We start from the raw sequence: 15,581 nt of genomic DNA, 5'->3' as shown, positions 1-15,581 counted from the left end.
GGAATGGGACTCATTGTATATTTGTTCGATATAATGTTAGCGCGCTTATCGATAGCAGCCCAAAAAACGATAGACGGGAAAAACGTTTCGTTTAAATATATTTAAGTTTATTATTGTATTCATTCAGTATTATCAACATTTGCAATTACGTACTGTGACGGCTAATATGTATTTTCGTTGAACTAATTCATTCCGTTAGCAAATTCTACGAATTTAGAGCTGGGTTAATTCTTTGTGGCCGTTGGACTGCCGGATGATTCGTCTGGTCTGGCTACCTGTAGATACTCCTGGATATCGTAGTCAAACAGCTCGAAATCATATCTTGGAATAGAACAAAGACTGTTAGAGCACTATCAAAAGGGGTATTAGATTGTCCCACTCACTTGTAATACTCGTATAGCTCCAGCATTTCGTGCCTTGTGAGCTGGGCATAGAACTGCTGCTGGAGTTCGTGCGTCTTGCGGCCACCTTTGCCCATGTTGCGCCACACGGGCGCTATCACCCTTTTCAGGCCAGTCTTTTCGATTAGATATAATTGATCCTCTGTGAGCGACTCGAACTTCAGTATCATGTCGAAACGAATCAGACAGGGTGTGCAGAACGACGTGGCCGCCACAAAGTGCATGTCAATGAAGCTGCCCCGCTTCACCTGGTCGAGCAGCCAGTTGACAAACTCCGGAAACGAAGGATACTTGGTGTTGGGCGCTCGGGCCACCAGGGAAGGCTGTCAGGAATAATAGATGATAGATCAGGACAATAGTTCAGGGGGTGTTCCGTCAGTCTTTGATTCCCTTCTTACCTTCTTGCGATAATTGCGCACAATGCTGCGGCCCAGCTTGTCATGGAAGGAATAGGGCAGGGCGAACACCATCTTATCGCGATAAGCGCTCAACAGCCTCTCAAAGGGATTGCGTGCAATGATAAAGGTTAGCGAATCATTCTGCGCCTCGCGCAGCTGCAAATGAAAAGCAAAAGTGTCATACGAGGTATGTACATACATATATAAAAAAAAAATGTATGATGCAAGTTTCCGTTCCATTTCCGCACTCACCTCGTCGAGGGTCACTCGCGGATAGCGTTCTCTGGCCAGATTCAGGAGAATCTTTTTGGTTTTGCGCAAATAACTGGGTGAGTAACCGGCCAGAACATTGAAGTTGAACATCCACGATGAGGAGGCAGCCTTAAACACATTGCACCTACACAAAATTCGTGGCTTTAGTGGAGGAGTTCCTGTGAATGTGATGTGATGTGTAATTTGTATACGCACCATATAATGTGATACTTTTTGTTGACCAAAAACTCCCATGTGTTTGGGGTGTGCCACGAGTCGTGACCTGTAAATAAGATTGATGTGAAGGAGAAGTTCGTTCTCACACTCTCACTCTTCCTCTCTTTCTCTCTCCCTCTCTCCCTCTCTCTATTTATCTATCTCTCTCTGTGGCTGTGGCCCCATGACCCACCTAACACATCCAGGCCATAGGCCGAGCACTTGTCCTTCAGTCGCTCCCTCCGCTGATCCATTCGCTGCTCCACCTGAAGCATTTCCTGCGGCGTAAGCGTCTGCACGGCATACTCGGGAATGAGGGGCAGGCGTGTCTGATTGATGTCCTGTTCGGATAAACAAATTCAGAAATAATGAAACTTAATGGCAGCCATAAGATATAGTATGGTTATGGCTATGGTTATGGGGTATGCGAATCGAATGCCGAACCCAAAAGGCCTGCCAATATATATTATAGTACAACCACGAAAGAATCGACTCTATTTTTGGTTTTTTTTAGAATTTTTCTCCGGTTACATCATTAGTTATACTTTTTCCCTGTTTGTGCGGTTGTGGGTGGGTGTGCTTGAGTGTTTGAGTGTGTGTCTGTGTGTGTTTGTTCTGGTTACATATTTACTTTATCAACATAGCGCCACTTGTTCTTTGTCTTGCCCGTTGCCACCACGGTCAGATCCTTGTTCTTGTTCTTGTTCAGCAGCAGCACCGGATATCGAAATGTTTGCCCCTGCGACTGCTGTTGTTGCTGCCGCTGCCGCTGCTGTTGCTGTTGCTGCTGATGCTGCTGTTGTTGCTGCTGCTGCTGATGTGGCGGCTGCTGCTGCTGCTGTTGCACATTAAAGGCCTAGAAAAGCAGTGGCAGTTTGGGTTTTCTTTGTATTTAGTAAAAGTGTTTCATGTGGTGGCTGTCTGTATTTTTCTAGGTTAAGAGCTTAGAGATGACATGGCGTATGCGTATTATAAAAGCGTTTCTAATGGCCAAGCACTGTCAAGGTCGCAGAGAGTCGCAGTCGCAGTCGCCCACTCGGCGGCCAGCAATCTCAATTAAAACTACCAGACAGCAGTGTCAACTTTCATCTAGAGATCGCCACATGAATCAAGTGGCACTGCGGCCATGGGACTGGGAAGCCACTGGACAAGCTGTCAGACAGTCATGGCAGCCACTTTGCATTTTACTCGCGTACGCGGGAGCAAACTCTTTAGTTACATCTACTCTACTCTGCCTGGGGGGTTGGGGTACATTTGTTCTCGGCAGAGGGGTGGGAAACATATAAATCTCTTGGTTATATATGTATGTAGGGTCTATCTAGATTGGTGTATGAGGAACGCTTTTGGAATAATGATTATTATGGAATACTACATACATATATTGGCAGATTAAAAAGAGCTTGAGTGCTCGAAAATGGCAACTTCTATTAAATATACTTAGCACATTTTCGTAGGGATTGAGGCAAAAGAGTATCCCACCATCGGCTTGTAAAAAAATCCTTCAAATTCCTTCTCATCCCCATCTAAAGTGGCGCTATGTGCATGACGTATACTGTGCGGAAATGGGTTGGTAATTTGCGATGGGGTTGGAATTTTAGGGGAGGCGTATCTACTGCCTTATCAGCGTGTGTGTGTGTGTGTGTGTGTGCGCGTGGGTGTTTTGTGGAATGCTGTGCTTAATTATGCGTGTACGAGTATGCCGGGCAAAACAAAAGCTTCGAATAAACTAGAGCATACATCGCGCTGCATGCCGTATGCCGTAAGCCGTATGCGTGTTCTGTAAACTTTGCTCTTTTTTCGGGACTGCCTAAGCATTTGTCATTTGTCATTTGGGTAATGTTATGCAAATTAGCAGTGGGAAAGCGTTTATTGATTGTGGTATCCCACCAGCAGAGCGAGTATTAGTACCAGTAGCAGTCCTAGTGGCAATCCTAGTAGCAGTCCCTCCGGATCGATTTTCATGGGACAGCTAGCCAGGCAGCCAGCATTGATGACTTTTTTATGATGCCGCAAGTAATTAAGTGTAATTTAAGCAAATGTTTTTTTCTTCTTCCTTTTGCCAACCATTTGGCCAAGGCCGGGCACGGTCGCCTCCAAGTCTCCGGCGACCACGCAACGCATTGCAAATGACGGCAAAGCGGATTAACCCGAACCCCCTTGGCAAAAGGGGGGGAAAGGGTTGGCCAGAGGGCGTGCCCGGAGGCGGTCCGGGCCAGCTTATGTGGTTATAGGCCAAGAAAGTTGCAGGCTTGTGCTCTTAATTGTTGCGCTATTAGAATACTCCCGCTTTGTTCAGCGTTTGTTCAATTTCAAGCACAAATAGGCGATAAAGCTAGCGAAATCCCCCAGCTAATTTCAACTTAATTTGCACCTAATCAGGCGGTCTAACAAATGCTCTCGGATCTAACTAGTCGTATGTATAAGCTGTTCAAAGATCGCAGTCGTGCAACGAAGTGTGAAAGGCAGAACAATGCTAAAATTGCTAACAACTTTGATAAATAAACAATAACAAAATGCTTTCAATTTCAAATATTTGGTTCATTTTCATTCGCCTCTCATGTACGAATAGTATTTATAGAGATTATACCGATTGGGATAATGCTAATGCCCTTCACACAACAAATTGTTTATAGAATCCGGATGATTGTACAGAGATAGTGGACTTATCTTTCATAAATATAGTAATATTTAAACAATTTCAGATGGTTTCTATTTCTGGTTTTCTCCGTTTCACTGACACGGACACTTGGGGCAATCGATTTGCCTGCAATTGGTTTGTAGTCAGGCGATATGAAGGGTAAAAGGCAGGCGTGCTGGGCAGGGCAGGGCAGGGCAGGCATTCTCTACAAGCTGCTATATATATATACATATATATGTCTACAATCTATAGCTAAAAGCAAGGGCACATGTTTGCTGGCCACTCAAAGGGCTACAGAACTACAATATATTCTCTACCGAATTGGATACTGGAGTGGTTCTGGCAACCCACACACTCACTCTCTGACCCACTGCGCCACTCACCTCGAATCCACGTATTTTCTGCAGCTGCTCGTTCCACACCAGGTAGACCAGAGAGAGGGGCAGTAGCAGCAACGAGACGGCCGTAAAGATGAGCAAATATCGCCGGATGGTGCGACAATTTGCCAGGCTCTTGCTCAATTTCATTTAAACTCGAATGTAGCTGCATAGGAACTGATTTCTTTTGGATCGTTTCTTCTTTTTGTTGGTTGTTCTTTGGTTGGTTGATTGGTTTTCTTGGATATATATAGTATACACTATATATCTATTATTGATATTCATGAGACATTTCCGGGGGCTACGCGACCGCAAATTTGGCCTGCAGTTGGCGACAATATTTGTAAATGTTGCTCATGGCTGCTAAGCGAAAGCTAAATTTAGTTTTTCTGTGCTAAATGTTCTTTAAAAAAAGTATCAAAAAAAGCAACAACAAAAAGTGGGAGAGGAACAGAGCCGAAGAGTAAATAGATCATTCAGCAATGGAATCCGGCGGTGTGTGTGTCTGACAGTCTGATGACAATTCTGTTTTATGGTCGAGTGCCTTTCGGGCCAAATTGTGTCACTGCAATGGGCTTGATATTTCAGGCCAAACAATTGTACGCTTTTCTCTTGGTTTCTGTCGGTGGGGGTTTGTTTTCCTCTTTCATTGTTTTTTTTTTTTGAAATGCAAGTCCGGAAACAACAAACAATACTTATTTTATTGATTTTCTACTCCATTTCCTAAACAACTCCATTCTCTTTCGTAGATGGAGGGGAAGTGCCCAAAAAAGAGTGCAACCAGAGAGGGGACTAAGTGACGGGGAGGCAGGGTGTGATACTCTGGAGGGGTTTCTCGCCAAACACATTTCAATTGTCGATGTTCAGGGCCTTTTATTATTGTTTTTGTCTTTTTCTAATTTATTTATTTTAAATTCATTAAAGGCACTCTCACGCACACAGTCTCACACTCTTCCACACACACTCTAACACTCAAACACACAAAAGAGACCAAAAGTTGGCAAACAAAATGCTAAATGCGGGGCGTAAGAGGCGTATACGTAACGTGTTGTCCATTGCTTTGCTTTTGCATTTGTGCCTTTTGCCTTTGCCTTTGCCTTTGCTCTTTCTTCACCTCTCCCGTACAACACTCTCTCGCTCGTTGTCTCTCCCCCGCAACAACAACCACAATGGAGGGCAACATTTTGTTAGTTTTTTTTATTATTCAATTGTTTGCCAATTGAAGAAAAGCGCGCAATCAATATCAATTTGCAAAGCGTGCCGTGATATATTCCTCCTCTCTCATTTTCTCTTATTTCTCTCACTCTTTCTCTTATGGTTTCACCAAACAAAAAATATAGCTGATGGGGGAGGGGTAGGGGGTGGTGTGATTGTAACGGGGGGAAAAGTCACCAAACACAAGCCGTCGCCCGTCATCACCGAACGACGCACATTTCACGAATGAAATCAAATGCGAAAAATACAAAATACGAAATGAGCAGAGGCCCAGGCAGGCATGCCCTCTCTGCACCCTGCACTCTACTCTCTATCAACGAGAACGTGGCAGTTTCAGTTTCATGCTGCCGCGTCTCTGCCAGCGCATGCGATTCCTTGAGCTCGGCTTTTTATGTTGTCCACCCTACCTCCCATCAGAGGGTATGATGGCTTGGAGCATAGTTTTGCGAAGCAGAAAAGGATTCGCGTGCGACCGAGTAGAGAGGATAAACTCTATCTACCTATCTATCTATCTAGCTAACTATCTATCTATCTACATAAATCATTTTGAGATTTGGAGCTCCATCTGATAATAAAAAGGTTGTCAAATCGTTTTTTTTGGGGTAGTTAGGGTACATCATAAACTGACAATGGTGGTCGTTGAACTCCCAGGGTATTTGTTCTTCGGCTGGATAACTTTCCTGCATATTTGTTTATTTACGGTTGTTGTAGTTGTCTCCCCGCCAGGGTGGCGGGACAAACCCTGCCGGGGGTGGTTGGGTTGGTTGTTTGGCCATTTGATTTGTTTATCGGAGAGAGAAAAAGTCGCATTCTTAACAGCACGCAGGGAGAGTGAAATGCGCAGTGAGAGAGAGTGAAATGCAAGGGTTTCTTTCTCTTGCATTGGAGCAACAGCAGGATGGCGTGGGTGGTTTCAAAAGTTATCGGTTATTGCATACGATTTAGCTGATCTTTTCAAAGTGTTAAAACTTAGAAGCGGAATAAATAAGAGAGATGAATAGCTAGAGTCGCCAGACATTTGATTCTGAGCCTTATTTAGATCTATTTTATGTGGGCGGATATGCTTTCTTCGTTGCGTTGCAAACATCTGTTCAATATCATTGTAATCTCTATAATACAAGGCATAACAATACGGAAATGACCTTTATCCTTAAATAGAACACGCTCAGACGATTCCATTCGATACAAAAATATTTTACTATATATTTCACTCTCACTAAACAGTTAAATGTTGGTAAAAATATTGCTAGTTGAACAGGACCGCTTTGAGGTAAGTAAATGCAATTATGGAAGGCCGGCATTAACCCTCAGTACTTGATCAGGGAGTGTACTTTGCAGTCCAGCTTCTTGCGGCCGTCGAGGCCGACCAGTTCCATCACCACCAGGCTTTCTAGCACAACGCCACCCACTTTACGAACCAGCTCGGAGGCGGCTAGCAGGGAACCACCTGTGGCTAGCAGATCATCCACAATGACGACTTTCTGGCCAGGCTGGATAGCCGTACGCTGCAGCTCAAAGGTGTCCTATGAAGGGAATTGTTCTCGTATACTCAGGAAATATATATAATCATATGAGGCTACTCACGCTACCGTATTCTAGTTGATACTCAACGGAGACGACCTCGCCGGCCAGCTTTCCCTTTTTGCGTATGGGCGCACACCCCACGCCCAGTTCGGTGGCCAGCAGCAGGTTGAAGAGGAAGCCCCGTGAGTCCAGTCCCACGATGACTTCCACCTCAGGCTGGCTCTGCCTGATGTACTGCACCAGCAAATCCCTGAGGTAGACACAGGCCTTGGGATCAGTCAGGGCGCCGAATATGTCGCTGATGGGATAGACGGAAGAAGAGTACGACACATGTTAATGAAGCGATAAGACTTTAGCAGTCCATAAAGATAATAATCACACTGTCGCTGGCAAACCTTGATTGTCTGATAACCTCCAACCCACCGAAATAGTATCCCCTCTTTGGGAAAGTTAGGATATTCGCCAATCTTGGACTTCACATAGTCCAGTTTGTCTTCCGCACTGATTTGGCTCATATTCCTTGGTGTTTTAATTGTTAATAAGGAAAATTTTTAAGATTTATTTATTTGTATTGTTGTTGTAAAATTGTTAACCTACTTAATCCCCCTCTTTTCAAACAGGGGAACAACTTGACAATAGTACTGCCCGGAAAATAGTACTGTTCGTAAATGATTCTTGTAGATCTATCCTAACCTTCCTCTTCAATATAAAAAACGATTACTTTTACATGAACTCCGCTAAAAAGTCATACAATATTCGTGTGTGCATTTGAATATCCAACGGTCGACAATGGGTTAAACGATGAACAGCTGATGAGCTGCTAATCGATAAGCTAGAGATGGTAGAAAACTGTGCGACGAATACAAGTTGGCGGGTGATTTGAATTTTACTTGAAATCAAAATTTGAATTTAAATTTTAGTTGAACTCGAATGAGGAGTGAATAAGTTGTGTTTTCTTATAATTGATATTTATGTTGAAGAAACATTTAATTTAATGTTGTTATGTTTACATACTTTATATGAAAATGGGTATTTTACCTGCCCTTTCTCTCATTTTTCTATTGATCGTATCTTGTCACGACTTGTACAAACACTATCAGATATTCCCAGGCCAATTGTTTGCCTGCCATTTCCTTGTACAAAGAAAGTATTCAAAGGAATTCGTCAACATCCTGCAGGTAGCAAACAGTCCCGTCCCTCACCAGGTATTTCTCTTGCATCTCTCTCTATATCTCTCTCTTTTCTCTATCTCACCGATAGCAGGAGAAATTTCAATAATTCTTCGAGGGAAAAATAATCATTCGCTGCATTTTATCATCAACAAAATAATTGAAAAGAAATGCCAACAATTTTCGCTGCACTTATCCAGAGGCAGCCACGATCTTGCACTCTCTTTAGCACTCTCTCTCTTACTCAAAAACTCACAGATATACTCAGGTATGCCTCAGTTATACCTGTGTGTAGCTTTGTACCCCAATGCCAAGCCCGACCAGCAACGAAAACCGTCTCACACGTATTTCAAGCGCTGAACGCGACGGTTCTTTAAGCGGGTTCCACCAGAAGAAGCGGATCTATCTCTCCCTAAAAATAAATTCAGCTCACTCGCGAGTTTTATTTTTTTTTTACTCAATTAATGCAAATAGAAACGCCAAACAATAGCAACAAATTATAATACTCACAACCATATAGTATATAAGCCGTGATACAAATCAACCGCTGTCCAGGCGAAACCTGTTCTCGAGCACTGTAAGCAAATGTTGTGCGAATCTCGAATTAAGTTCAAACTTAACGGCAAAAGTAAATGTCAGCCAAAGGTGCCGACAAACTGCACTGCGCCCCTTTTTGCCATTTTAACATTCTGCAACAAAAGCATACATACATATACATATCAGAGCAACATAAAAAATGTACAATAGCCATGGCAACCATACAGCCATGCCGCAGAAAGCAACAATAACTGCTGCAACAAAGTTCATCCAACATAAAAACGTGAAAACCTTAAAAAAAAATACAACATTAGGCACAGCAACAATATTGCAGAGGTGCAACTGCAACTGCAACTGCAACATTCACATTCGCACACAAACTATCACACACATACACACATATAAATGTATACATGTATGCATATGCCTTGTGGAAGCCATGCGTATTGAAAGTGCAACAGCAGCAGCAGCGACTGCGGCAGAAACCGCGCGCGCGCGCTCAAGTAACGTGAAAAACCAGAAAGAGGCACAGTTTTTGTTGTGTTTTTTTTTGTTTGTTATTTGAGGCAACGTACATCTCCGTTGAGGCTTCTGCATCGGCGCAGTGGCGGCGGCCTTCGCTCTGAAGGGCACCGAAATAGGGCGCTGCAAATAATACCCGTAGAAAGAAAGAGAGAAAGAGGGGCTTGAAGAATAGCTAAAACTTTGCCAATAAATGTTTTAGAAAACTCTCAAAATACATATTTTGAAATAGAATAGAAGAAGGGATACAATTCTTAAAAATGATCTAAATGAGGATTAGCAGAATACTTGGGAGTTCAAGTTTTTGTAAGATTCCCCAAGAGCACCAGAACCCTAATGCACCTTGGCCCCAAGTGCGCCCCTGTCTCCGGTGGGCAAAAAGCCGAGTGAAGAATCTCTCGGTGTGAGTTACTATTATGTATGGACCTGGACCCCCATTGTAGTTTTTTAGTTTTTTTTCTCCTGGATAGCCTACGCTCTGTGTTGGCTTTTGGTATGCGCGAATGTTTGCCAACATCAAAATCGTGATCTAATAAAACAGCACAAAAAATAGAGACACATACCTCAGCACACAGACAGACCTGGGACAGACGGACGGGAATGAATGAGTGAGCGGACCTGATTGGACGCGACTCTGGCACTCGAGAGTGGAGAAAACAAACCTGAAGATTCTCCAAGCCCACATTTGGATGGATGGCTAATGGGTTGGCAGCTGTAAATGCTGTCAATGTATTGAATAACTGACTGCAAAATAACATTTGCCGGTTCTCCGGTTCTTCAACTCTCCCTCCGTTCACTCCTTCGCACTCCGATACGATCCGATGCGATCCGTTCTCCCTATTGAAAAAGAAATCGTCTTTCCATTCAAGATATTATATGTATATGTAGTATGCAAAAGGGGAACCAAAAGAAATGGGCAAAAGCGAAAAAATTCCAAATAAAAACAAAAATGTTACCGCAACAACATTCTGGCCGAACACAATAGCCATGTTTATAAGCCATTTCCGCATAATTCTGAAATGTTTGGAACCAGTTTCTGGTTGGGTGTTTTCTGTTTTGGTGCCTCAAATTTAGCAACGGACAATATTTGTTTTTTCTTTTTTTCTTTTTTCCTTTTTTCCCCGAGCAACTTCTGCGAGTATGAGCGTGTTAATCAAGCCATTGGCAGTCTTCCACTTGTTTTAGGTTCCACTTTGATGGCCAAAACCAGCCCCATAAACACATACGATGCGGCTATAACAAGCCAGTTACAAGACTCGGCCAAAAAAAGCAAACAAAAATGTAGACTCCCCCCGAAGCGGTATGCGGAACAATGAATACTTTTTCCTCCGCTTAGACATAATTAGCTGAGCAAAGGAGGGAAAAGCTGTGAAAATGTGAAAATTAATTGTCAGTGCGTGGCCAATTGGGGTGAGGGGTGCCGTGCCGCCACAGACATGGGTCCACTCACCTCACCTCACCCTCACCCTCACCCGTGTGCCTGTGCCTAATGTGAGATTAATGTTTGACAAAGTAGAAAGTCATCTCGGTCTCAGTCTCAGACTCGGGTGGAGATTGAATGACCAATGTTGGCTGTTGCAAAAAGAAAGCCCGTCGTTCAAGGCAATTTTCGCCAATGCAATTGCACTCGCAGTGGCATATTTCACTTAGCTTTTAGCCACGTTTAAGGTAACAACCGCCAGCGGCATTACCCAACTGACCTTATTCCAATTTTTGGCTTCTGAAATTTCATTAAATGCTGTGCCAGCGCTCAAATTCGAGTACTGGCCCCTCTGTTATTTCTGTTAATTTAACTTTGATTTTTCTGTACGTATATTTCTTTCCTGTATTTCTTGGCTGTAAGTGAAACTCGAAGCCGAAGCCGCAGCTGAAGCTGAAGCTGAAGTCGCCGCCGGCCGGTGAGCGGATGTAACCCAAGTCTTGCCCATATATGTGCTTCGTCATAGCAGAGTTTCGTTGCTGCTTTGGTACTTCCACTCGAAGGCTTTTTGCTGGTCACTTTCTTTTTGGTCACGATCGATCCCATGGAAAAAGTTATGTACACCCAAAACCCATCTGAAGTCGCATCGAATGAATGCACTTACAAATTACACCACAGAAAATTCGAACAGAAATAAAGGAAATTATTATTCGTCTGCGGTTTGTCTGCATTTGTGACAGAGACTCCGACTCCGTCTGCGTCCGTGTCTGCGTCCGTGTCTGGGTGTGCGTCTGCGTCTGGCTCTGGCTCCAAACACCCCACTGGTCCACTATAGTTTTCCAGAGGCTCGACCCGTCTCGCCTCGCTTTTCATGTGACTCACGGACACGATTTTCCAACAAAACCATCATTGACTTTATTTATCACGTGCCACTCGGGGAGTTTCTTTATGTTACTGGGTTGTGTTTGTTCTGGATCGACTCTCTCTTTTCTTATTAGTATTATAATGCTAATCGATTAAGCTTTGCCTTGGACTCGGACTCGGAATCGGACTCGTAGTCAAACTCAAACCATAATTGAGTCTCATTCTCTTTGTTTGCTTGGGTTTTAATTCACTTTAATGAACTAATCTTGACCAACACCAAGAGAGCGCTTGTTTCTCACAGTCTTTTGTGTTATAATTTCCACAGTTCCCTCATGAAAAGAAGTGTAATAAATTAAGCATACGCAATGGGAGTTTGGGGCTGGGAACGCTGAGAGACAAAGCTAATGAAAATGCATTTTAGTCGGCCACATTTTCTCTCAGACAAATCTGATTTGACTGAAAGCGAAACACGTTTATTATTGATAGGCAGCTTGGCTCGATTGTGGCTGTTGGCCAGCTAGAGCCATGAATCATGGCTAAAATTAGACCCTCAAGACGGATTGCCGCAGACTCGTTCAGCAATATTTTGCATAATGTCTTTCGCTGATCTCTGACGCTCTCTCTCTCCCTGTGACATAGAATAAGTGGCAGATGTGAGGCAACCGTGGAAAGCTAATGGCTTTTAATAATTATCTGCTTGATTTACATAAGCCACTTGGCCGTTGAGAGAGTAAAACCAAAAACGTAGCCCCAAGCTGTATCTCTATCTTTTTTTTACGATTTTTGTTGTCCGCAGCTGAATTGGCAAATGCGAATGTGTGTTTTTTTTTTTGGAGCTGTCTTTTGATTGAAGTGAAGGGGAAAATTTCATAAAAAGCATGTTTAATGATTTGAAAATGCTTTTGAGTGGCTATGACAGATGTGGTATTGCAGTAGTTGCATAGAGAAAGGGTATGGGTGATGGATCATCATCAAAGCATCCTCTTCTTGCATCATAGACGGAGATGCATGGCTCCCAATTACAAGCCCTAGATACCAGACGTAAGCCCATTACTGGGAGCGAGGTCATCAAACCGAAAGCTGGGCAATTTAATAAGCTTAAAAACCGATTTATGACCGACAAAAACGCAATTGTTGTGGCTGCTCTGGTTGCTTTGGTTTCCTCTTCCAACATCGTTATTAACCTGAAGTCAGACTCCCAACATTTAACCATACTTAACTCCATTCACAGACACAGTAATCAAACAAACAAAGAGGCTCCTCAGTCGACTTTGCAAAATGGGCACAAAGATCGAGTACGTGGACACCACACATCTGTACGCCTCCAAGTACATACGCAACTCGAAGGCGATTGGAGTGCTCTGGGCCATCTTTACCATCTGCTATGCCATCATTGGCATTGTGGCATTTGTGACGCCAGGTGAGGGGGGCCTTCTGCAAACAATAAATCTGCCAGGCTCTGGCCAATAATTCAGCAACTCTCTCCATCTCTCCCGTTTGTCTTTCTGTTGCAGAATGGATTGGGGATCCGGACAATGACGGGGCTGGCCGGCTGGGTCTGTGGCAGCAGTGTCAGCGCGATGAGATCTTTGACAATTGTCGCCGCCGCTGGGAGAACGTATTGGCGGTGCCAACCTTCTCGTTTCAGGTGAGTGGACTGGCCGTCGCAGCTGGAAAACAAATAATATACGACTCTTTCTATTTTTTCTTCATAGTTGGCCACATTCTTCATGATGGGCGCCATTGGGCTTGCCTTGCTAACCATCTTTTTCTTAGTCTGTTTGCTGTTTATGAAGTCGACGCGTGTTTTTCATATTTGCGGATGGATGCAGATAATATCAGGTGCGGCTTACGCTTACCTTCCCCAACCTATCTCCCAACCCCAAATCGCAAAGGGCACGTTCTGTTGTCAGACACATTTCTGTATTGTACATTCTGATGTCTCTATCATGTCTTTGCTTTTGTTGGTTCTAGCTCTGTGCATGATTGTGGCCTGTGCTGCTTTTCCCTTTGGCTGGAATTCAGATGATTTCCGCAAGATCTGCGGCCCGGAAGCGAATCGATTCGAGCTGGGCCTCTGCGGAATTCGTTGGGCTTATCCCCTTGCCATAATCGGCTGCGTGGACGGTGTCGTGTTGGCCACTCTGGCATTCATCTTGGCCACGCGGCACGTGCGTCTTCAGCCGGATCCCCTCTATCAGACTTCGCTATACAAAGGTAGGTCGGGAATTACATTGCTTTTGATAGAAGTGTCAGCACCTAATCTATTATATACCTTTTTGTTTCTTCTAGGTGAAATCAACAATGCCTATCTCACGGATGCCATTAGTTTGGCAGGGTCCCGGAAGTCCAATCCTCATATTACGGGTCTGAATCTGCAGCCCATTTTGTTGGTGGCGCCGCCAAATGAGGACAGCATATCGCAGTTTTCCCGCTATCACTGAGGATCCGATTATTTTTTCGAATCCCAACGAATCAGTCAAGACAGCTACCATGCTTAGCACGTACAACCACCTGGAAATGTTTCGCTTTGGTTAAAAGCTTAGCTTAGCGGTTATGTAGCGGTTGAAAGCTTGCAACCGTTTCGTTTTGAATTTGAATTGTGGGTTTGTTTCTCTGCCTTGTGCTTGCCCCTCTGACTCTCTTCCTCGTGTGTGAGTATCTGAATGAATAGAGTGTGTAATTTTTTTTGAGTGCCTCTGCCCGACTGAATGCCAATCTTTAGTTGTAAGCTCCGATTAATTTAACACCTTTGTATAGCTTGTGCCTAAATGTAAACTTTGACTAAGAAAATGCAGAAAAGCAAATTCTCTGCCTGTAAATTATATACCCATAAACAATAAAAGATGTACAAATATTAAACATAAAGCAGTACAGACCGATTTTCATTTCGACCACAATGGCAGCCTCAATTATGCCATCATCATCATCAGCATCAAGGTCAGCCGCTTTTGGGCAAACAAAAATCAAATTATGCCCTGGCTCCAAGGACCCTGTCCTTATTTCTGTCCATAAAAACCAATAACAGCCAACTTAGCGCCCAATTTGTTTGTCCCTGGTCCGAGATCTCCCTTCTGCCAATAACCATTTGGCACATACTTTTCCAATAAAGTATTTACAGCAAAGTTTTCCTTCTTTTCCCGCTTCTTCCGTCTTCTTCTCTCTCGCTCTCTCTGTGTCTTTTCCGTGACTGTTGAGCGGGGAGGCAATTGAAATATTTCAAGGCGACCAAATAGAGCAAACAGATTCGTGGCAAGTGCAAGTGGATCTCCGGGCACGTTCTAATATTCTTGTATAATTCATAAGCAATTCCATCAACGGCCTAAGTGGCCAACCAGCTGGCGCCTGAAGCGAATCAGGGAGGCATTCGACAGCCAACGAAAGAAACCAACCCCCAGGCTGTGCTGTGATTTCCCGTGACTTCTGTGGATACTCTATGATGGTTGGGTGTGATTCATTTGTCATGCTGATTGTTACGAGCAAATTTCAACATTTTAGGGACAACCACATTACCATGATGATATCGGTGCATATATAATAGCTATACCATCTATATCTCAGCTATGTGCTAACAGCTGAATGTTGATGATTCATTGGTGCGCCTGGCAGATAGCTGCAGCCTAAAAGTATGCCAAGATTTTGATACGGCGAATGCGAAATCGAAATCCATTAAGAATACATTTTTCCACAATCGTAAGAAGGTATACCACCTCTTTATGGTCCATATCGGCTTAGATACAAGGGAGTTGAAGCTCTTCTATATCTGAGAGTATCACAAGCTTCAACTTGGTCAGGCTATATTCTTCGATTGTTTTTATTTACTTCAGCCATTTCTTTTGGCTGCCTTTTGCCGCCTGCAACATATGGCCAGAATTTTTTCAATTGTGCTCAGGCATGGCATTTTCCATGGAAATCCTCCATTCCGACACCCTACTCGAAGTGGCAATGAAGATCTCTGGCATTCGGTGCGGATTTTGATGTGCCAATTGTTTTTATTCGATTTTATCGCTCGCCATAAACGAATTTTTAACTTTTGTTGTCCTTGAGG

At 43.7% G+C, this 15,581-nt stretch overlaps 3 protein-coding genes across 5 annotated transcripts; 1 reads left to right on the top strand and 2 right to left on the bottom strand.

Moving 5' to 3' along the window:
- Positions 1–85: 85 nt before the first annotated feature.
- Positions 86–5,691, bottom strand: LOC6595868 (carbohydrate sulfotransferase 11). 3 transcript variants are annotated; one of them, XM_026989876.1, is made up of 8 exons: positions 5,675–5,691; positions 4,289–4,642; positions 1,461–1,608; positions 1,268–1,334; positions 1,052–1,196; positions 800–955; positions 384–724; positions 86–321 (listed from the first exon to the last, which is right to left on the bottom strand). In XM_026989876.1, the coding sequence occupies exons 2-8, from the start codon at positions 4,430–4,432 to the stop codon at positions 225–227; spliced, it is 1,098 nt and encodes a 365-aa protein (XP_026845677.1). In that variant the 5' UTR covers positions 4,433–4,642; positions 5,675–5,691; the 3' UTR covers positions 86–224. The 3 variants fall into 3 exon arrangements, with proteins under 3 accessions (XP_026845677.1, XP_026845678.1, XP_026845676.1); XM_026989877.1 differs by lacking the exon at positions 5,675–5,691 and adding an exon at positions 1,899–2,123 and having other exon boundaries at positions 4,289–5,499; XM_026989875.1 differs by lacking the exon at positions 5,675–5,691 and having other exon boundaries at positions 4,289–4,978.
- A 979-nt stretch (positions 5,692–6,670) lies between these two features.
- LOC6595869 (adenine phosphoribosyltransferase) lies at positions 6,671–7,568 on the bottom strand. The gene is made up of 3 exons (XM_002021378.2): positions 7,445–7,568; positions 7,082–7,319; positions 6,671–7,020 (listed from the first exon to the last, which is right to left on the bottom strand). The coding sequence occupies exons 1-3, from the start codon at positions 7,534–7,536 to the stop codon at positions 6,805–6,807; spliced, it is 546 nt and encodes a 181-aa protein (XP_002021414.1). The 5' UTR covers positions 7,537–7,568; the 3' UTR covers positions 6,671–6,804.
- Positions 7,569–8,564: 996 nt separating this feature from the next.
- Positions 8,565–14,401, top strand: LOC6595870 (LHFPL tetraspan subfamily member 3 protein). Its single transcript, XM_026989887.1, has 6 exons — positions 8,565–8,767; positions 12,765–12,953; positions 13,048–13,181; positions 13,249–13,375; positions 13,508–13,750; positions 13,826–14,401. The coding sequence occupies exons 2-6, from the start codon at positions 12,812–12,814 to the stop codon at positions 13,975–13,977; spliced, it is 798 nt and encodes a 265-aa protein (XP_026845688.1). The 5' UTR covers positions 8,565–8,767; positions 12,765–12,811; the 3' UTR covers positions 13,978–14,401.
- The last annotated feature ends 1,180 nt before the right edge of the window (positions 14,402–15,581 follow it).

Source organism: Drosophila persimilis, unplaced genomic scaffold, assembly GCF_003286085.1.
Source record: "Drosophila persimilis strain 14011-0111.01,24,50 unplaced genomic scaffold, DperRS2 tig00000431-arrow-pilon, whole genome shotgun sequence".
Classification (NCBI taxonomy): Eukaryota; Metazoa; Arthropoda; class Insecta; order Diptera; family Drosophilidae; genus Drosophila; species Drosophila persimilis.
Note: the sequence above shows the minus strand (reverse complement) of the source record. Positions and strands in the feature narration are given on the sequence as shown.

Bases quoted from the DNA above. Each gene is read 5' to 3' on its own strand.
- LOC6595868 (XM_026989877.1), bottom strand. From the start codon at position 4,432: ATGAAATTGAGCAAGAGCCTGGCAAATTGTCGCACCATCCGGCGATAT. The intron at 1,335-1,460 runs GTGGGTCATGGG...TCTTATTTACAG, and splicing joins CTATGGCCTGGATGTGTTAG to GTCACGACTCGTGGCACACC. The intron at 322-383 runs GTGAGTGGGACA...TTCTATTCCAAG, and splicing joins GAGCTATACGAGTATTACAA to ATATGATTTCGAGCTGTTTG.
- LOC6595869 (XM_002021378.2), bottom strand. From the start codon at position 7,536: ATGAGCCAAATCAGTGCGGAAGACAAACTGGACTATGTGAAGTCCAAG. The intron at 7,320-7,444 runs GTGGGTTGGAGG...CTATCCCATCAG, and splicing joins AAAGAGGGGATACTATTTCG to CGACATATTCGGCGCCCTGA. The intron at 7,021-7,081 runs GTGAGTAGCCTC...TTCCCTTCATAG, and splicing joins ATCAACTAGAATACGGTAGC to GACACCTTTGAGCTGCAGCG.
- LOC6595870 (XM_026989887.1), top strand. From the start codon at position 12,812: ATGGGCACAAAGATCGAGTACGTGGACACCACACATCTGTACGCCTCC. The intron at 12,954-13,047 runs GTGAGGGGGGCC...TTTCTGTTGCAG, and splicing joins TGTGGCATTTGTGACGCCAG to AATGGATTGGGGATCCGGAC. The intron at 13,376-13,507 runs GTGCGGCTTACG...TGTTGGTTCTAG, and splicing joins ATGGATGCAGATAATATCAG to CTCTGTGCATGATTGTGGCC.